Source organism: Lynx canadensis, chromosome B1 (genome assembly GCF_007474595.2).
Source record: "Lynx canadensis isolate LIC74 chromosome B1, mLynCan4.pri.v2, whole genome shotgun sequence".
Lineage (NCBI taxonomy): Eukaryota > Metazoa > Chordata > Mammalia > Carnivora > Felidae > Lynx > Lynx canadensis.
Genome location: NC_044306.2, coordinates 113,893,277 through 113,915,108, shown reverse-complemented (window position 1 = coordinate 113,915,108; position 21,832 = coordinate 113,893,277). Strand labels below are relative to the sequence as shown.

General features: G+C 38.5%; 2 protein-coding genes across 2 annotated transcripts in view; both read right to left on the bottom strand.

The window, feature by feature from the left end:
- CFI (complement factor I) overlaps window positions 1-18,962 on the bottom strand; it is a 56,350-nt gene extending 37,388 nt beyond the window's left edge. The window contains 2 exon segments of the mRNA XM_030313273.1: window positions 3,854-3,895; window positions 18,427-18,962. Of these exon segments, the coding sequence (XP_030169133.1) occupies window positions 3,854-3,895; window positions 18,427-18,483 (99 nt within the window). The 5' untranslated portion in view covers window positions 18,484-18,962.
- On the bottom strand, window positions 7,504-9,009 carry LOC115511676 (dual specificity protein phosphatase 18-like). The gene is given in 4 exon segments (XM_030311977.1): window positions 7,504-8,320; window positions 8,323-8,360; window positions 8,362-8,711; window positions 8,926-9,009. Coding segments are annotated over 4 exon segments (741 nt in total). The 3' UTR covers window positions 7,504-8,051.
- Window positions 18,963-21,832: the final 2,870 nt, after the last annotated feature.

Genomic DNA, 21,832 nt, shown 5'->3' with positions numbered 1-21,832 from the left:
AAGATAAAAGCTTCTGCACTGCAAAGGAAACAATCGACAAAACTAAAAGGCAACCGATGGAATGGGAAAAGATATTTGCAAATGACATATTGGCTAAAGGGCCAGTATCCAAAATCTATAAGGAACTCACCAAACTCCACACCTGAAGAACAAATAATCCAGTGAGGAAATGGGCAGAAGACATGAATAGACACTTTTCTAAAGACATCCAGATGGCCAACAGACACATGAAAAGATGCTCAACGTCACTCCTCATCAGGGAAATACAAATCACAACCACACTGAGATACCACCTCGTGCCAGTCAGAGTGGCTAAAATGAACAAATCAGGAGACTATAAATGCTGGAGAGGATGTGGAGAAATGGGAACCCCCTTGCACTGTTGGTGGGAATGCAAACTGGTACAGCCACTCTGGAAAACAGTGTGGAGGTTCCCCAAAAAATTAAAAATAGACCTACCCTATGACCCAGCAATAGCACTGCTAGGAATTTACCCAAGGGATACAGGAGTGCTGATGCATAGGGGCACTTGTACCCCAATGTTTATAGTAGCACTCTCAACAATAGCCAAATTATGGAAAGAGCCTAAATGTCTATCAATTGACGAATGGATAAAGATGTGGTTTACATATATAATGGAATACTACTTGGCAATGAGAAATAATGAAATCTGGCCATTTGCAGCAACATGGGTGGAACTGGAGGGTGTTATGCTAAGTGAAATAATTCAGGCAGAGAAAGACAGATACCATGTGTTTTTACTCATATGTCGATCCTAAGAAACTTAACAGAAGACCATGGGGGAGGGGAAGGGGAAAAAAAAAGTTACAGAGAGGGAGGGAGGCAAACCATAACAGACTCTTGGATACTGAGAACAAACTGAGGGTTGATAGGGGTGGTGGGGGAGAGGGGAAGGTGGGTGATGGGCATTGAGGAGGGCACCTGTTAGGATGAGCACTGGGTGTTGTATGGAAACCAATGTGACAATAAATTATATTTAATATTAAAAAACAAAAACAAAAACAAAACAAAAAAAAACTCACCCAAAGTGAATGAGAGAATGTTAGGGGCAGTTAGTTAGGTTCTAACAGGGTACCTGGAGGCCAGCAAAGAAGTCATGCCCAGTTATCAGGAAAGTAAGAGACCTGTCCAGGCAGTACTCCAGAACAAAGTCACAAGAAGCCGGATCAAACCAGACAGGCCCAAGATGGCTGACAAAGTAGGCTGAATAAGGAATAAAAAACCCGAAACCCTGCTTCCAAGACATCCTTGCCCCAAATAGTAAATATTATATCTCCTTGTTAACAATCATCAATAAAAGATAGAAACCCAAACCCCAGGGTATGCAGTGTTCCCTCTTCTAGCTTGTCCATTCATTTAAAAAAAATTTTTTTACATTTTTATTTATTTTTGAGAGACAGATAGAGACAGAGCAGGAGTGGGGGAGGGGCAGAGAGAGAATGAGACACAGAATCTCAAGCAGGCTCCAGGCTCTGAGCTGTCAGCACAGAGCCCAATGTGGGGCTCAAACTCACAAACTGAGATCATGACTTGAGCTGAAGTCGGATGCTTAAGCAACTGAGCCACCCAGGTGCCCTTTGTCCATTCATTTGTAATGAAATATATATTCATTACTAAAGTAAAAAAGAAACTTCTACATCAAAGAGGAATTATACTGAAAACCTGAAAATATTTCAAACTGAACAATAAATAAAATACCACTTTTATTGTATGCCACTGAGGCTAATGGCATGCAGATGATGCATTACCTAGAGAGAAATTTGTACCTTAAATGCTTATATTAGAAAATGAGAAAAATTGAAAATTTAGGAGTTAAGTATTTAACTCAAGGAATTAGGAAAACACAATAGGGAACAGAAAAGATAGTCTAAGATAACAACAAAAGTTAAACAGGCTCCATTAAGAATTCTTATGCTCCCAAAGACTGAGAACCACTTCTGTTGACTAATAATTTTCAAAGTGAGTTACATATAATCTGGGAGTATGAAGATACTCAGGTGGGTAAAATAATAGAAATTATATTAATTTTTATGTTTTATTGAAAAAGTAGGAAGAAATAAGTTTATCTTTACTACTATTCAAATATGGATCAGCACATGTGCTTGCACTCATAACATATTCATTCAATATTTGTTGAGAGACTACAATGTGCCAGGTACTGTTCTAGGTCCTGGGGATACAAGAGTGAATTGCACAAAGTCAGAGAGCTTACCTTTCTAATAGGAGACAGACAAAAATGAATAGAGAATAAATACACAGTATGACAGAAGGTGTCAAATGTTGTGCAGGGTAAGAAGAATAGAGATTGGGGAGAGTGAGGGGGAGGACCATTATTTTGGGGGAAAAGTTTATCGTGGAGCAGAGATATGAAGGTGAGTGTGCAATCCATGCAAGTATCTAGATGTGAGATGTCACGGTCAGAGGAACGAGCCAGGGCAAAATCTGTAGGGGAGAAGCAAATGTGATGTGCTCTTGGTCTAGAGAACTGGTGTGGCTGGAGGGATGTAAGTGACTGGAGAGAGAACAGAAGATGAGGTCAGAGAGTTGGAGGGATGGATAACTGATCACATAGGACCTTATAAGTTACTGTAAAGACTTTGGCTTTTTCTCTGAATGAAAAATAAAGCCACTGGAGGGTGTCAGCCTTCCAATATTTAGAAATTGGGCAGAGAATGAAGAATTAGTAACAGAGATGAGAAGATGTGGCCAGTGAAGTAAAAGACAAATAAATAGAAAATGCTGGCACAGAGGCAAAGAGAAGAAAGGAGTGATCAGCTGCTGTGTCTAATGGTTCTCTAGTTAAATGGTGACCTTGAAAAATGTAATTTTGGTGGAATGGTGGAAACTGAAGCCTGACTGGGTTCAAGAAATAATGGGAAAAGAGAAACTGAGCACAGCAAAATTTTGAGACTTTAGATACAGAGGGGCAAAGAGAAATGGGGAGATAATTGGAAGAGGATATTGAATCAAGAGAGGGTTTTTGTTCTAAGAGGATCATATCCATGTGCTTAAGGAAACTAGATGGTATGATCTAGTTTTAGCTAAAGGAATAATGGACAAATGGCTTAAAGATTCATGTAGTGAAATGAATGCTGGATTGAAAATAATGCCCAAATTCAACACCAATGGAAAAGCACATAGCAGAGTCATACTTCTAACCCCAGTAGAGGCTGTTCATCAGCCACATCATGGGGTTAAAAACAATGAAAAATTAATTAGCTATGACAAGAAGTCAGCCCTACCCCCCAACGAGTAGAATTAAAAAGAGTATTTGAAATATAAATTTCTATCTAGTATCATTATGAACCTCTCCCTATGTGTTTATTGTATGTCGCTCTTTGTGAAGTATTTTTTCCAGTTAATATGCCACTAAATCAAATGAAAAATTTTAAAAATAATAAAGTATATTTAATGACATTATCCCATTAAAGATTGATGAAAGTTATTAAAATACTATCTATGTGCTTAAAATTGTGTTTTAAGGTGCATTATTTATATAGCAGTGTATTTATTATTTATAAAATATATTCACATATACTAGAAGCACATGTTCAACAATTTGTAGCAATTATGACTCTAGCCTATTCATCTTCAAATTATGACTCAACTCCTTCAGTTACTGTTGCTTTTTTGTGTCTATGGGTTTGTTTTTGTTTTGTTTTCTTTTGGCCCTTTCCTTGGTATTTGTAATGATGCAGCAATTATTTTGATGTAAATTTTGTCTTTTTATTCTAGGCAGGACTACAATGAAACAATTTGAGACAGATGATTGGTAGTTAGAAAACAAGAAACAATCTCCTATTCACCCCAGTATACAGCTGTATAGCTTTACCTGTGGTTTCTTTGTCCATTGTTCTTGATTTTCATCTGTATCCTACAAACAAAAGAAAAAGAATGATCAACTATGACAAAGCACAGAAAAGGCCACCACTTCCCCCTTCTACTGCTTAAGTAGCTGTGTGTGCTTAGGTAAGTGACTTTACCTTTCTGATTCTGCTCTTCTGTCAAATGTGGAAAATAAAAATATCCCCACAGAGCTGTTCTAAGGATCCAATAAAAATAAATACCAGGGAAAACACAAATAAACATTTAAGACCTTATACAAATGCAAATATGATGGTAATTGTAGTAGATTGCAAGTGGCCCCAGTTCTAACCTCCCTTCACCCAAGTCCTTTGTCGTGCTTCTCACTGGGGGCAGGGTGTATTTTCCTAACTCTAGACTCTGGGTCTGGCCCAGAGTAACTTGCTTTTGTTTAACAGAAGTCAGCAGATGTGTTACAACAGATTGGAAACTTTTTGTCCGGTTGGGTTTGTCCTTTGCTTCTTTGCCATAGCTATGAGAAGAACATGGCCAGACTAGCAAAGAAGAACCACTCTAGTTGAGCTCAGCTTAGATCAGTTGATTGCCAGCCAACATGCAGACTAGCATACTAAGTAAAGTTTTATGCCACTGAGATTTTGTGGTGATTTTATTATTATGGCATTAAGTAACTGGTACAATAATCATTTTCCTGGAAAGCATTGAGGTTAAAAATGGAAAAGCTTCAAAAACAGTAAACAATATAGAATTTTGTCTTTCTTCCAGAAGTAAATAAACAGCTTATATCCTGAAATTATCAAATATATGAGAAGTCTTTCCACTGGAAGAGTTTTAAGACCCCTATGGTTTTAGTTCCTTCTCATCATGCTTTCCACTAGCAATTTTTTTCCTACAATTGTTTTCTCTCCTTGGATCTGCCTATCTTGTATCATACCTGTTTCTGATACAAAGCCATGCTCTGAGACCCAACAACCAGATCCTTAACTACAGCCATTCTATACAGATAAAAAAGTAATGTTTCTCTATTTATAAATAATGATGAATTGTTTAATTCACATAAAGAATTTGAATTTTATTTTTTGTTCTTATTTGTTTTTTTATTAAAGTTTTTAAATTTACATCCAAGTTAGTTAGCATATGGTGCCACAATGATTCCATGGGTAGATTCCTTAATACCCCGTACCCATTTAGCCCATCCCCCCTCCCAAAACCCCTCCAGTAACCCTCTGTTCTCCATATTTAAGAGTCTCTTATGTTTTTGTCCCCCTCCCTGTTTTTATATTATTTTTGCTTCCCTTCCCTTGTGTTCATCTGCTCTGTGTCTTAATGTCCTCATATGAGTGAAGTCATATGATATTTGTCTTACTCTGACTGACTAATTTTGCTTAGCATAATACCCTCCAGTTCCATCCATGTAGTTGCAAATGACAAGATTTCATTCTTTTTGATTGCTGAGTAATACTCCATTGTATATGTATACCACATCTTCTTTATCCATTCATCCACCAATGGACATTTGGGTTCTTTCCATACTTTGGCTATTGTTGATAGTGCTGCTATAAACATTGGGATGCATGTGTCCCTTCGAAACACCATACCTGTATCCCTTGGATAAATACCTAGTAGTGCAATTGCTGGGTCGTAGGGTAGTTCTATTTTTAATTTTTTGAGGAACTTCCATACTGTTTTCCAGAGTGGCTGCACCAGTTTGCATTCCCACCAGCAGTGAAAAGAGATCCTCTTTCTCCGCATCCTTGCCAACATCTGTTGTTGCCTGAGTTAACGTTAGCCATTCTGACAGGTGTGAGGTGGTATCTCATTGTGGTTTTGATTTGTATTTCCCTGATGAGTGATGTGGAACATTTTTTCATGGCCATCTGGATGTTATTGGAAATGGTAGGAAAATGGTTATATGATGTGTGCAGGTACGCTGGGCACTTATACCCTATTCTCCTTAAAAAATTGGAAATATTACTTTGGGTCAATTCCATTATTTTTGCCTCAGAAATTAAAAAAAATCATTGGCCTTGTTTCTTGGTCTTGTTTTTTATTATGAAGGTAAGATGGCTGAAATGTTGTTTTTATTTTTTTTTTAACATTTGTAGCAGTTTTATTCAAAATCACCCCAAACTGGAAACAACCCAAATATCCTTCAATGGGTGAAAGTTAAAACAAACTGTGGTACATCTGCACATTGGAACACTACTTAGCTATGAAAAACAACCTGAATGAATCTCAAAGACATACTGAAAGAAGCCAGTCTCCAGAGATTACATCCTGTATGATGCTATGGATGTGACATTCCAGAACAGGAAATCTTCAGGAATGGAGAACAGATTGGTGTGTGCCAGAGGCTTGGGTGGAGCAAAGGTTTGACAACAAAGAGGTGGCATCAGAGAATTTTTTGGGTGATGGAACTGCTGTGTTCTAACTGCAGAGGTAGTTACACAAATGTGTTAAAACAGAACTGCACATACAAAAAAGTTGATTTTATGGTATATTAATTCAAAGTTTTTAAAAATGAAGATAAAACATGTCCCAATCAAATTCTTTTTAAAAAGGCTATAGAAGAAATTTTCCACCTGGGTTTCTTCCAGAAAGTCTGCTGTGTGCGGGCTCTGCCACACCAGCCCTGGTGTTTGTGGGTCTGTTTATTCACCTGTAAAACAAGAAGTCAGTCTACAGCAGTGATTTTCCTTCTTCCCCACACTCTAAAATTGTACCCTTGGGCAAGCCCATCATGGAAGTTGGGGTGGGGTTGGTTTGGAAGAAGGCATTTGGCTTCCACTGGTGGACCCACAGAGAAGTTGTGCTTTTGTCTGTCTCCTATATTGTTCATTTGAAAACCTCTGGATTAGAATCGCTGGTCTTGAGTCAGATCCTCAGGTCCTTGGGAGGTTTGAACCATCTTGGATTTCAGGGTCTATAGGTTGGGCCCACTCATTTGTCCTTTTGGCATGTGCCCTCATAGACCCAGGTGGTTAGCCAGACCAGGGCACTGGCTTTAGTGGTAAGCAATCTAAACAAGGCCTTTGTGGGGAATCTGGAAGAGTGCTCCTTGCTTTAGGACCCCCAGGGCACACATGGATTAAATGCAATGGGAACTCTGAAAAGGCTAAGAAGCTAGGCCTCTCCTGAAGTAGGGTGTGAAGGGACTTAAACCTTTTTTTTTTTTTTTTTCCACACACGAGGACCTTTTTGGAAGAGCATTTTGTAAACAGTAAAGGGTTATGCAAAGATGGGGGAATTGTGAGGATGACCGTGCTAACCAGGACCAGCAGGGCCAAAGCATCATTCATGCCTAGAGTTGCTACCATAAGCCCTGACCGTGTGTCAGGCACCATGTTAAGGAATTGCTGAATCTTCATGACAATGCTGTGAGAAAAGGGCTGTCATTGCTTGGACAGATGAGAAAGCTGAGGCTCCAAGAGGTCCCAGATCATATGGGGAGGAGGTGACAAGGCCAGGTTCCAGTCTGCAGCTCTGGCCTTCCAAATCAAGACCTACAAGAGGAAACCCTGAAGCCTGATGCCAGGCCTTCTCTCCACGTGTGCCTCTAAGAAGGAAACTAATGCCACCTTCAAAGGCTGGCGGGGGACTGCCATGGGTACTCTGAGACCTTGCCACCTACAATAGCACTCAAAAATTTTTTTTCGTAAATTTTATACAATGGAATGCTTTCTTTGAAAACTATGTCATGTGTAAATCCAATCCAGAAAACCAGAGTTGGGTCCCTGTGGCTGAAGGTAGAAGCAGGGTTGGCCTGGGCCCCCAAGGCTCCCAGAGCACCACCTGAAGGCCACTTATCTAGTAGGTTGGCACTGACTGTGAGTGGCACAGGAGGCGCCATGATGCTTAAGGCTCTGGCTTTGGGTTTGAAAGAGTGAGGTGGAATGGTGGCTGACTTGTTTGTGGGTTGGTCGGTCTGTGGGAGAGCAGCAGGGTTCCAAGCTTGCCATATGCTTTAGGCACTGGTCCATTTGACCTGGGCACTTGTCTCTCTCTCCCATCTGGCCAGCAGCCATGACCTGTCACTCACAGGGTAGGAAACTTACCTGCACCATCGTACAGTTAGTGAATTTAATCTTTGAAGATATGGATAATAAGGTTAAAAGCTACAGCACCTTTCCTTTTTTTTTCTGGTCCTTATAAAAGGCATCATCTGTTTTTCCTGTAACAACAGTAGAACGTTTAAGTTCAGATCTTGGTCAATAGCAGATCTGCACCTTTGACCTGGGCACAGAGGCTGGTGAGATGGCTCCAAGTGGAATCATCAAACGGACCCCCTTCTGGTAGATGTCAGGGATCACTCCCATAGGGGAGCTGACCATGTGCACGGAGTTCTTGCCAAACAGCTGGAACTCATAGTGGATGAGCTGCTCCCAAAAGCCATTGTTGGGCCGGATGATGGGCCGGCATGACTTGGTCCACGTGTGGGCGTCCAGCAGGGACATGGCATGGTACTTCATGAGGTAGCAAGGCAGAGAGCAGCTGAGCGGCTCACGCCAGCAGCGCAGCAGCGTGCGGCCCTGTTTCATCGCCACACTGTGGATGTGGTCAGCAGTGGGGTCAAAGAAGTCACAGAGACGTGAGATGGGTGCGTCAGCCACCGGCACCTGTACATACTGGATGTCCTCATACAAAGTGTTCACCACTTCTACCGGGACGTTGATGACCGTGGTGATCCGGTTGCTGGAGACCATGAGTTTGTTGTTGGCAGCCACCCCATTGCTGATGTATAGGCTGCTAGTGATCTGTGAGAGGCCACTGACCGATGGCTGCTGGAACCGAACCGGAAAGGTACGCGGGGTGCTGTCATCAGGCCAACGGGTCAGCGGCCAGTGAAGCACAAAGGCTGCATCTTTCTGCTAGGCTGTGCCATGGGAAACTTTCTCTCGTGGGCGAGAGAGCAGGTTCGTTCAGGAAGCAACCTTGCCCGAAGCCGGCCAGGGTCTCGGGGAGAGAGAAGACTGGTCACCACCATCCGGGAGCCACAATCCCGGGCCACCCCACGCTCTGGTTTCCATAGCAAGGGTCCTTCCTCGCGGTGAGGGATCCTCAGGGCCAGGTCTTCGGAGAAACCCCGGCCTCCTCTCCGCTCTCTGGAGCTGTCCCGCCCGCCCTCGCCAGGTTACCCGCCCTGCGATGACGCCGGGGCCACATCATTTTTAGCGGAGAGGTAGTGTCTGCTCAGCTCTCTGCAGTCCGCTGAGTCTCCTGTTGTTTTCATTTTTAATTAATTTTTTAAAAATAGGAAGCACAAATGAATATTACAAAAAGGTTCAAAAGAGTGCCTGTAAAACGTATGTTTCCTTTTTTCCCTTATCCATTCAACCTACCCAGGCCCACCTCAGAGTCATTCATTTAATAGCTCTTCGTGGGGCACCTGGGTGGCTCAGTTGGTTAATCGTCCAACTCTGGGTTTTTGCTCAGGTCATGATCTTGGGATTTCCTGAATTCAAGCCCCCCACCCCACCCCCATTGGGCTCTGTGCTGACAGTGCAGAGCCTACCTGGGATTCTCTCTCTCCTTCTCGCTCTCTGCCCCTCCCCTATTCATGCGATCTCTGTATCTCTCAAAATAAATAAATAAACTTAAAAAAGTTCTTTGTGAATCTTTCCACACATGAGCCCATATTTTACTTTCTAACTCTGTCCCCTAATACCAATGTAATTTGTAACCAGTGGCCTTGTAAGTAGCCCCTGGAAGGGAATACAGATGGTTTCTAATGTTTTGTTATTATAACCAATGTGGTAATAATCTTTATATGATACACATTATTTCCCACATATACTAAGTATATCTGTTGATAGTTACCTGGGAGTGAAATTGCTGAATCAATTAAAAAAAGTCTTTTTAATGTTTTAATTTTTTTAATGTTTATTTATTTTTGAGAGACAGAGAGAGAGAGAGAGAGAGAGAGAGAGAGAATGAGTGGGGGAGGGACAGAGAGAGAGGGAGACTCAGAATCCAAAGCAGGCTCCAGGCTCTGAGCTGTCAGCACAGAGCTGGCCTGATGCAGGGCTCAGACTCACAAACTGAGAGATCATGACCTGAGCCAAAGTCAGAAGCCTAACTGGCTGAGCCACCCAGGTGCCTCAGCAGTCTTAATTTTGGAAGGTATTGCCTAATTTCTCTCTATACAGGTTGTCATTTGCATTCCCACCATTAATATATAACAGTGTCTATTATCCATAATCTTGATTACATACATATACCTTACTAAACTTTTATCTTTGCCAATTTGGTACAGAAAAATGTTATCAGAGTACAGTTTTATTTGCATTTTTTCCCTCAGTGAGACTGAACATCTTTCAATATGCTCAAACTTGAAAGGTTTTTATTTCTTTCTTCTTGCACTAACCATATATTTTCCTGATGTATACTGGGTTTTTTTCTTGTTTGTTTTTCTATAGGAACTCTATATGTTAAAGAAACCAGCACTTTGTCTGGAATAGGAGTTGCAAAAAATTGTTTGTCTATTGAAAAATGGCAAGCCTAGTACATTTGACACATAGAACAGATACTTTTTAAACACTACCCCCTACACAATAAAATTATTTTCAGTGAAAATCATGAAAAAATGAACAATAAATTATGCAGAAAAATGTAAACAGTAAACATTTTCTTTCATTGAAATTCATACATAAAACCATGCTTACAAAAAAAATAAGAGTAAAAAATACTGCAAAGTAAAGGAAAAAATACATATTTTTGAGTACGTTAATTTATTTAATGAAAAAGGAAAAAGTTATACCTATACCTGTAATAGTAATAAATAATATTGCCATTTAATAGCAGTTAAATACATCGACAATAAGAATGAATTTCATTTTATTTATTTTTAAAGCTTATTCATTTATTATTTCTGAGAGACAGAAAAAGAGAGTGTGCACACGCACACACACACTCAAGCAGGGAGGGTCAGAGAGAGAGGGAGAGACAGAATCTGAAGCAGGCTCCAGGCTCTGAGCTGTCAGCACAAAGCCTGATGCAGGGCTCAAATTCACAGACCACAAGATGATGACCTGAGTCAAAGTCAGATATCTATCTGTCTGAGCCACCAAACACCCTTCATTTTATTTTTAAAAAATTTTATTTATGTATTTATTTTTTAATAGGCTCCATGTTTACCACAGAGCCTGATGCAGGGCTTGAACCCATGACCTGGGGATCATGACATGAGCTGAAATCTAGAGTCAGATGCTCAATTGACTGAGCCACCCAGGAGCCCCAGAATAAATTTCATTTCAAAGATATTATTCAGGGCTCCTAGGTGGGTCAGTCCATTAAGTGTCCAACTCTTGATTTTGGCTCAGGTCATGATCTCACAGTTGGTAAGTTTGAGCCCCGCTTCCAGCTCTGTGCTGGCAGTGCAGAGCCTGCTTGAGATTCTCTCGCTCACTCTCTGTCCCTCCTCTGCTCTCTCTCTTCTTATTTCAGAAGAAATAAACTTTAAAGATATTATTCAAATTTGGTAAAATATGTCTTTTTGTACTATTGTTTGCACTTGGCAAACAAAAATATTTCACCTTTCAGTCTGCACCAGTTTACTATTTTACACTTTATATTATTAAAAAATGTTTCTTTATGTATTTTGAGAGAGAGGAAGAGCAGAGGAAGGGGAGAGAGGAGAGAATCCCAAGCAGGCTCCATGCTCTCAGTGCTGAGCCCCACACAGAGCTTGAACCCATGAACTGTGAGTTCATGTCCTGAGCTGAAATCAAGAATTGGACACTCAACAAACTGAGCCACACAGGTGCCCCACTATTTTATGCTTTAAAAACAAAAGTTCCAGGGGCACCTGGATGACTCAGTTGGTCATGGGATCGAGCCCTATGTTAGGCTCTGTGCTGAGTGTGGAGCATGCTTGGGATTCTCTCTCTCCCTCTGCCCCTCGCCCACCTCTCTCTCTTTCTGGAAAAACAAAACACACACACACAAATTCCAAATGGCAATTAGAATGACAAAACTGAAAATTCAACTTTTGTTTCTTCATCCTTACAATTCATTGTTACAACACTGTTTATTTTGAATCTATTTACATTCAAAAAAAATGTGATAACACAGAGTTTGGAGACAGGAACTGTACCCGAAATGAGCTTGAACAATTCTAATGTATAATGTATATGAGACTGCCTCTATCAGAGCTGAACTGAGAGTTGACTGATTTAACTTACACTTTATAATACAATGTCTATTAAAGGATACGTTTTAAAAAATATGCGTATTTGAAGTTAACATTTGCAATTTAAAAACTCAATCTCAGTAATCCTGGCAATTGCTAACTGTGCTATCTAATATAGGAGTCACTAGCCAAATGTGGCTATGTAAATTAAAATTAATTAAAATTAAATAGGAATTCTTCTGTTTCCAGTCAAGATTAAATAATAGAGACCAGATTGACCCTTCTGCCTAAAGCAATCAGGAAATGGACAAAATATAGAAAGCAATGATTTTCAAGATACTGAACATTAGGCAAAGAAGGGTAGCGATCCCTGAGAGAGGTGGACTCTACTGACCTAATTCTATACCTAGCAAAAATATCGTTAAAAATTTTAAGGCAAATAACAACCTCTTCAGACACAAAAGCTGAAAGAATTAATCACTAGCATACCCACCTTATAAGAAAAGTTAAAAAAAAAACGTCCTTTAAGCAGAAGGAAAATTATGCTGGATGGAAATCTGGATCTACACAAATGAACGAAGAATACTGGCAATCTCTGGGCATATTTGATATGAGGGAGAGGTCAGTGAAGAAAGCAGCTTTTTTCTCTTCTTTGTACCTTTTTTTGTGGTATCTTTGACTTTGTTATCAGGGTAATGTTGGACTCAGAATTAATTAGTAAGTATTCACTCCTTTTCTTTTTTGGGGTTAGAGTTTGAGATGAATTAGTGTTAATTCTTCTTTATTTTTTTTAAGCCACCAAGTTTTATTATTTATTTTTTATAATTGATTCCAATAATTTTATTAGCATTGTTATTATTTTTTAAAAATAATTTGTCAAGTTAGCTAATTCTTCCATAAATGTTTAGTAGAATTTATCAGTGAAACCATCTGATACTGGACCTTTCTTTGATGAGATTTTTTTTTTTAAATTACTGATTCAATCTCTTGTTATATGTCTGTTCAGATTTACTATTTTTTCTTGAGTCAGTTTTGGTAATGTGTGTGTTTCTAGGAATCTGTACACTCATTTAGGTTGTCTACTTTGTTGGCATATGGTTGTTCATAGTACTCTCTTATCATTCTTTTGATTTCTGTAAGGTCAGCAGTAATGTCCCCACTTTCTGATTTTATTTGAATCTTCCTTTTTTCCGTCAGTCTAGCTAAGGTTTGTCAATTTAGCTGATCTTTTCAAAGATCTATTAATTCTATTATCTTACTATACTTTATTTTTTCTATCCATATTCTTTTTTTTTTTTTTTTTTAGAGGCTAAACAACATACTACTAAATAACCAATGGGTCAATGAAGAAATCAAATAGGAAATAAAAAAAATACATGGAGACAAATGAACATGAAAACATAATGGCCCAAAATATTTGGGATGCAACAAAAGTGGTTCTAAGAGGAAAATTTATAGCAATACAGACCTACCTCAGGAAATAAGAAAAATCTCAAATAAACAATCTAACCCTATACCTAAAGGAACCAGGAAAGGAACAAAGCCCAAAGTTAGTGGAAGGAAGGAAATAATAAAGGTCAGAGCAGAAATAAATGAAATAGAGACTAAAAAAACAAAAACAAAATCAATAAAACCAAGAGTCGGTTCTTTGTGAAACAAAATTGATAAACCTTTAGCCAGACTTATCAAGAAAAACAGAAGACAGAAATAAATAAAATCAGATGAGAGAGAAGTAAAAACTGACACTATAGAAATACAAAGCATTTGACAAAATTCAATATCTGTTCATGATAAAAACTCTCCATTCTAATCTGTACTATTTCTTTCCTTCTTCTAGCTGTGGTTTTAGATTACTCTTCTTCTGGTTCTTTAAGGTGTAAGGTTAGGTGTTTGATTATGGATCTTTGTTCTTTTTTAATGTAGGTATTTACTGCGAGATTGCATTTGCCACTTCTCATATGTTTTGGTATGTTGTATTTCTGTCTTTATCTACAAGTATTTTCTAATTTGTGATTTCTTTGACTACTGGTTAAGAGTATATTACTTTATTTCCACCTATTTGTGGATTTTCCAGTTTTCCTTCCGTTACTGATTTCTAGCTTTATTCCATTATTTTTAGAGGAACAATTTCTTATGATTTCAGTATTTTTGAATTTATTGAGACATGTTCTGTGGCCTAACATATGGTTCTATTCTGGAGAATGTTTTATGTACACTTGAGAAAAATGTGTATTCTGCTTTTGGTGGGTGTGGTGCTCTATATGTCTGGTTCTTAGGTCAGGATGATTTATAGTGTAGTTAAAATCCTCTATTTTCTTATTAATCTTGTCTAGATTTTCTATCCATTATGGAAAGTGGGATATAGAAGTCTCCAATTATTATTATAGAATTCTCTTCTTCCCTTGAATTATGTCATTGTCTCATATATTTTGGGCTCTACTGTTTGGTATGTTTATGTTTACAATTATTAAATATTTTAACTGAACTGTCTCTTTTATCAATATCTAAATGTTCTTCTTTGTCTCTTGTAACAAGACAAAATTAAGGTCAATTTTTTTCTGATATTAGTGTGGTCGCTTCTAGTTCTCTTTTGGTTACTCTTTGCATTAACATAGCTTTCCACCCTTTCACTTACAATCTATTTATGTCTTTGGATATACAGTGAGTCTCTTGTAGACAGCATATAGTTGGATCATGGTTAGTTTTCTAAAAAATAAATTCTGCCAATCTCTGCCTTTCATCGGAATTTAACACACTTACATTTAAATTGTTTTTAAGGAAGGCCTCACTTCTGCCATTTTTGTGATTTTCTTCTCTATGTATTCTACCTTTGTTGTTCTTTATTTCTTCCATTACTGACTTCTTTTGAGTTTAGCTGATTTTTCTGTAGTGAATTGTTTTGGTTTTCTTATCATTTCCTTTTCTGTATCTTTTTAACCTTTTTTTTTTGTGGCTGCCATGGAGATTATACTTAACATCTTAAATATACAGCAATCTAATTTGAATTGATACCAACTTAGCTTCAAGGGCATATAAAAACTCTGCTCTCATACAGTTCCATCCTCTCTTTATGTTGTTATGGTCACACATTACATCTTTATGCATTGTATGCCCGTTAACATAGATTTATAATTATTTTTATATATTCTTCTTTTAAATAATGTGAAGTAAAAAGACGACTTACAAATCAAAAATAAAATTACACTTGCTTTTGTATTTACCTATATAGTTATCTTTATTGAAGTTCTTTATTTCTTTATATGACTCCAAGTTATTGTCTAATGTATTTCTGTTCAGCCTGAAGGACCCTTTTTCTTGTAGTGAATTTCTTGTATAGTAGAAATTAATTCCATCAGCTTTTGTTTATCTGAAAGTATCTTAATTTCCCCTTTATTTTTAAAGGATAGTTTTGTTCAATATAGAATTCTTGGTTGACACCAAAGAAGACATACAGATGACTAACAGACACATGAAAAAATACTCGACATCACTCATCATCAGGGAAATACAAATCAAAACTACAATGAGATACCTACCATCTCATACCTATCAGAAGGGATAAAATTAACAACTCAGGAAACAACAGATGTTGGTGAGGATGTAGAGAAAGGGGAACCCTCTTACACTGTTGATGGGAATGCAACTTGTTTTACACTCTGGAAAACAGTATGCAGGTTCCTCAAAAAGTTAAAAGTAGAACTATCCTACGACCCAGCAATTGCACTATTGGGTATTTATCCAAAGGATACAAAAACATTGATTCAAATGGGCACATGCACCCTAATGTTTATAGTAGCACTACCAATCTTAGCCAAATTATGGAAAGAACCCAAATGTCCATTGACTGATGAATGGATATAGAAGATGTGGTGTGTATATAGATAGATAGATGTATATATCAACATAGGAATATATATATTCATATATATGTGTATATATTACTCAGCCATCAAAAAGAATGAAATGTTACCATTTGCAATGACAGGGATGGAACTAGAGTACATTATGCTAAGTAAAATAAGTCAGTCAGAAAAAGGCAAATACCATATGATTTTACTCATATGTGGAATTTAAGAAACAAAACAGATGAACATAGGGGAAGGGAAGAAAAAGTAAGATAAAAACAGAGAGGGAGTAAAACCATAAGAGACTCTTAACTATAGAGAACAAACTGACGGTTGCTAGAGGGAGGTGGGTGGGGGGAATGGGGTGAATGGGTGATGGGCATCAAGGAGGGCACTTGTTGCGATGAGCACTGGATGTAAGTGTAAATGATGAATCACTAAATTCCACTCCTGAAACCAATACTACATTATATGGTAACTAACTTGAATTTAAATAAAAATTTGGAAGAAAAAAAAAATCCCTCTACAGGGTTTTGATATAAAAGGGGAGTGGGGCTTTTTATTCCTTAGAAAGAAATCTGGTCCCAGTTTTTAAAATAACAAAAATTTCTTTCTCCCAGATGTACATTTTAAAACTTCTTTCAACACATTTATGTTGTTTCTATGGTAACTTCCATTTAAAAATGGTTATCTCTTAGCATTCCATTATCTTTCATAAACTAATATTTTAAGAAGTTCTGAAATTTTCACAAATATGACAATTCCTCTCAAAATGCTGTTTTTTTTTAAAGGAAAGAAGGAAACTTTATTATTGGATGATTATTCAGTAAAAGAAGCTCTTTCCCTTTCTGTAAGTGAAAAATACTATTTTGTTTTTTATTGTTTTTGTTCCTGGAATCAAAAATGTGTTTGAAATATTTTCTCAAAAATATATTTTTCTTTATTCTAAAGTAACACACATTTACTTGGTATTTAAAAAAATGAATAATGAATAAAACAGAATTAATGAATTCTTAAAATTCATAATAAATGTATAAGACAGAAAATAAAAATCACCAGTAATCTCATTACTTGGAAATACCGACTGTTATCTATTTGATATATACCCTCCAGAAACTTTTAAATTGCAATTTATTTCAGCAGCTACATGCGTTTATTTGTATGTGTGTGTACACATACACACAGATACATATATGTGTATATATTGTCTTCTGTAACAAAAATAAGATTTCAGTAAGGGCTTTTTTTCAATAAATATAAAATGCATCATTTTAATGGCTACATGATAGTTCATTTATAGATGTGCATTCATTTAATCAATTTCTTATCAATGAACACTTAATTTCCAGTTGTTCTCTATTACAAACATTTCATACATATTTTAGAAGTTACAAGAAACCTAAAGTATGTAAGGCTGGTCTTAGGTAGTTTTCTTTAAATATTTGCTTCTCTAAACTGGTATTAAGACAAAACAATTTTTGTAATTCAATCCTGTTCCAAAATGCTTTGATCACTAAAGTAGGCAATCATCAATTAATTGTCTAAAGTATCCTAAACGTATCTAACCTTAATAGATGACCTTCTAACCTGGCTACAGTCTGTCATATCAATTTTAACTGCCCAAGTTCCCTACAAAGTCTCCACTCTGATCAAATGGATTTATTCATCTGGAGGAGACTAGTGCTTGGCTATCCTGCTAGCCTAGCACTTGCTGCTTTTCCTGGGTGAAAAGGGTGGAAATCACTCTCTTTCTCTTCACTGATCAAATCTAATCCAGAATTATGAATCCAGCTCATATTCCACTTGGTCCATAAACCCTTCCTGACCTCTTAGCAGGAAAGGATTTTCCCTCTCATTAAAGTCCCTTGGCACATGATATTTGTAACACTTATGGCAATTAAATGTCTTGAAACAGTTCCTTCTGTTTCAAGTGTTAAATAACAGTTCAAGTGTTATTTAAAATATTGGGGCGCCTGGGTGGCGCAGTCGGTTAAGCGTCCGACTTCAGCCAGGTCACGATCTCGCGGTCCGTGAGTTCGAGCCCCGCGTCAGGCTCTGGGCTGATGGCTCGGAGCCTGGAGCCTGTTTCCGATTCTGTGTCTCCCTCTCTCTCTGCCCCTCCCCCGTTCATGCTCTGTCTCTCTCTGTCCCAAAAATAAATAAAAAAAAACGTTGAAAAAAAAAATAAAATCTTGCTTATTATTTCCTCATTGTCATTTTTAAACCATCTTTCTACAACTGTACCAAAGGGCTATTGAAGGAAGAGACCAGACATGCTATTCGCCCAGAACTATACCTTACATGTGGAAGGAGTTTGGTAAATATTTATTGATTTAATATGATTACTGTAAATTACAGATCTATATTAGTAAAGTTCTCATTCAGTTAAATTTCTATGCACAGATAAGAGCACATGAAGAAAGCAATTTCTTAAAGCTCTTTCATCAAGATATTAACATAAAATCTTTGTTACTGACTATATACTGCACAGTTGGTATCTGAACTATGTAATCTGTAAGTCAATAATATCTCTAAGATTTTTCTTACATCTTTATAATACTTAAAATATCTACTTAAAATAGCTTATCTACTAAATATTGAGTTACTTACCTTGCAAAAACTTTTGTAGAAGCACAAAAATAACAAAATAACATGAGCAAGCTTCATGTTGGAGGCTTTCAGGGTCTCTTCTCTACCCTGGATAGTCTTTTGAAATTTAATTTTTAACCTCTGAAAAAATATTTAAAAAGAGCAAGCCTCCTAAAGAGCTTTGTACTTTTGAACTCAGAGAATTTGGCTAAAATCCAAAGAGCTTTACCGTAACTGAAATCAAAAAAATTCTTCTCAGTAAACAGCTGAGGGAGGTGACCAATAGAAACTATGTTTCCTCTTGAGGAAACTGATTTCCCCACCTTGTTACTAGACAATGCCTCAATTCTGTTTTAGAGGGAAGACAGAAACTACATTGGAAGAAAATTTCTTATGTTTTTGGTAAAATAAAATTACAGTGTTTTTCCTTAAGGTTGAAGACTAGGAGAGAAGTAAAAGTATACCACATTGAAAGCTATGATGAATACATTAAAAATCCTCAACAAAACAGTTCCTTTGCCATGCACTAGTTATGCTATGATCAAATTATATTCTCTGAGCATAGAAAACTTTTAAAAACAAGTATTCTTGCCTCAGCACCAACTATAGTGCAGGATTCATTTCTATTTGTGAAATAAACGTTAGGGTTCTCCTGAACCAGACATGAGACAGAGGTTGAGGTACAAAGATGCTTATTAGTAATTAACTCCTGGGAAAGGAAGAAAGGAGAAACAGGAGTGAGCAGAGAGAAAAGTCGGACTGCAATGCAGGTTCAACAAAGCCTTGGTCAACTCATGGAGAGCTCTGGAGTGATTGTGGCACTGTCTCTGGGTCAGGTGGAAATGGCTAGACCATTAAACCCTGCCTTGCTCAGTCGTCTGGTGTGGGCTGTCCAGGAAAGCCATCCCCTTAGGTGAGGCAGTTCTCTGCAGTTGAGGCAGACCCTGAAGGATCTGACATTTAGTTGTCATCAGAAGTGTCTGCTGATCACACTCTTCGCAGCTAGGCAGCAAAGCCTTCTATGAAGTGGTATCTAGAAAACTCATCTCCCTGTCTTTCAGAGTCCACCATTTTGCACCCTTAGTTACCATATATGCTCCAAGAGTAGCTTCTTCAAAAGCATAGTAGGCCTTTCATCCTGAGGGAAAATTTAGAAGAGGGAGGTGGTCAGAAAAGCTACAGCCTGGCCCTGATCTTGAGGCTGCAGTTGATGATACTTCACCTTCTGTCTCTTTCCTATCCTTTCTAGATTCCCTTCACTCTGAGCTTCTACCTCTGCCAGCTGTTTACCTAATGTCATGACTCATAAACTTCCTGGAGTGTTCTGGGCCCCTGGTTGCCATCTCCTTCTCAGACCACAGTTGCTGTTTCTATCCTTTTACTGTCATAAGAGGCACCCAAGTAGCTCATGTGGTTCCATACATATTCCTCCCTTCCCTCATTGTATACCAGACAGTTACCTCTGTCAACATAGTGACTTCTTGTGTCTTGTCCCTAGACACAAGAAGCCCAATGTGCACCAGGAAGAAGACTTAGCTAGTAATTCATTGGATTCTTGCTGTGCCTCTTGGCAAAAGTATGCTTCCTTTGGGGAACAAGACCCCTAACCCTGCAGAGTCTACACCTGTGGAGACAGAAAGCACAAAGCCCCCAGTTGGTTATTGGGAGTGACAGTAAGTGTGGTCATTTCTTCTTCCATTCCTTGGCTCCCAGACCACCATCTTCTATTGGGGATACAATGCTAGATGAAGGTCTTTGATTCAATGCATATACTACTTCCTGGAGGATGGCATCCAGTTCTAGGAGCCTTTAAATATCACCTCAGTCCTGCATTCAGCAGGCTGCTCCAATGCTCCATAAAGCTGCCAGCTTCCAAAGTGGTGCAGTAGATGATGTGGCCAGTGAATTGCATGGTCACTGACCCACTCTCACATTCCCTTTGCTGTCAGGTGGGTCCCCTCGTCTGACAGGGTGTTACATGGAATCCTTTGTTGGAAGATTAAATACTCTGAAATTCTTTGGATTATGATCTCAGCTGAGGCCCTGTAGGCAGGAAAGGCACATCCTCAACCTAGAATATATGTCTACTCCTGTGACAATGTACCACTGGCCCTTTAAAGATTGAAGGGACCAACTGAGTCAGTTTACCACCAAGGGGCTAGTTGGAATCCTTGATGAACTGTGCCATCTTGTGGACTCAGCATTGGTCTCTGTTGCTGTCAGATTGGACATTTGTTGATGGGAGCAGCTAAATAAATCTTAGCGGGTCCGTGATATTTGGCCTCATGGCTAGCCTCCACTCTGTTTCAGTGCTAGCCCATCGTGCTAGCACTGGGGTGGCTGATGACTGAGACTGGCTGATACCAATTGGTTGAGCCATTTTGTTGGTTATTAAGTACGTTTTCTCTGGCAGATGTTCTCTAGTGGGTATTAACATATGATACAAAGATTTCTATACTTCACCCCCATTTCTACATCCGCATATCTCCACACCAGATTTTCTTGTTCTTAATCTTTGAATATTTTTTATTCTAGGAAAAAAGATGGCCAGGCAATCACTATTACCTGTGATTCCACATACAGTCTAGCTTTGGACCACTTATTTTGTCACACAAAGTGGGTGACCAGGTATATCACCTGAAGCTCTGCCCATTGTTGAGGACACTCCCTTACCACTGTCTTTCAAAGCCAGTCCTAAGTATGGCTGTCATGTGGCTGCTGTCTATTTTCAGTTTGTGCCTACATACTGAGCCAACCCATCTGTAAACCAAACACAAGTTTTTCCCTCCTCCTGGTCATACTGGAATCCATATAGAGCCATAGGTATGAGCTGAGGGAGATGCTTGGGTGCAACAGTTTGCATTAGGCAGGGAGGGGGAAATCCGAGTTATCAATTCATGCAGTTTGCTTGTGCCCTTGGTTCTATTTGCATTTGGTTCTGGATGTGACACTTCCATTTTATAATACATTTTTGCTAGGCCTGCTCAAACTTACACTTTGTGGGTCTGTTAGAACCCAACTCATAATGGGCATTCTGGTCATGTGATGACATAGTGTCCAATGTTCAGTAATTCCACATTTACCAGGGTCCAGTAGTACACAAATTGTTTCTCAAAAAGAGTGTAATTCTCTGCTGCAGATGGCATGGCCTTGCTCCAGAACACCAGGGTCCTCTATTGTAATTCTCTCACTGGTTCTTCCTCAAACATTACACAATGTTTTTCCCCACCATTGACACTTCCAACACCATAGGGTTTGCCAGATCACTGCAGAAATCTTTCCTGCTCTGGCAGCCCGAGCAGTATTCCTGTGTTTTGTGCTGCCTTCTTTGTGAAGGGCAGTTCAAAATGAAATCATTTGTCTTTTACTTTAGAGAAGATATCCTGGCAAGTTCCTAAGCACAGGCCTTGTCTCCCACCCTCTGGAG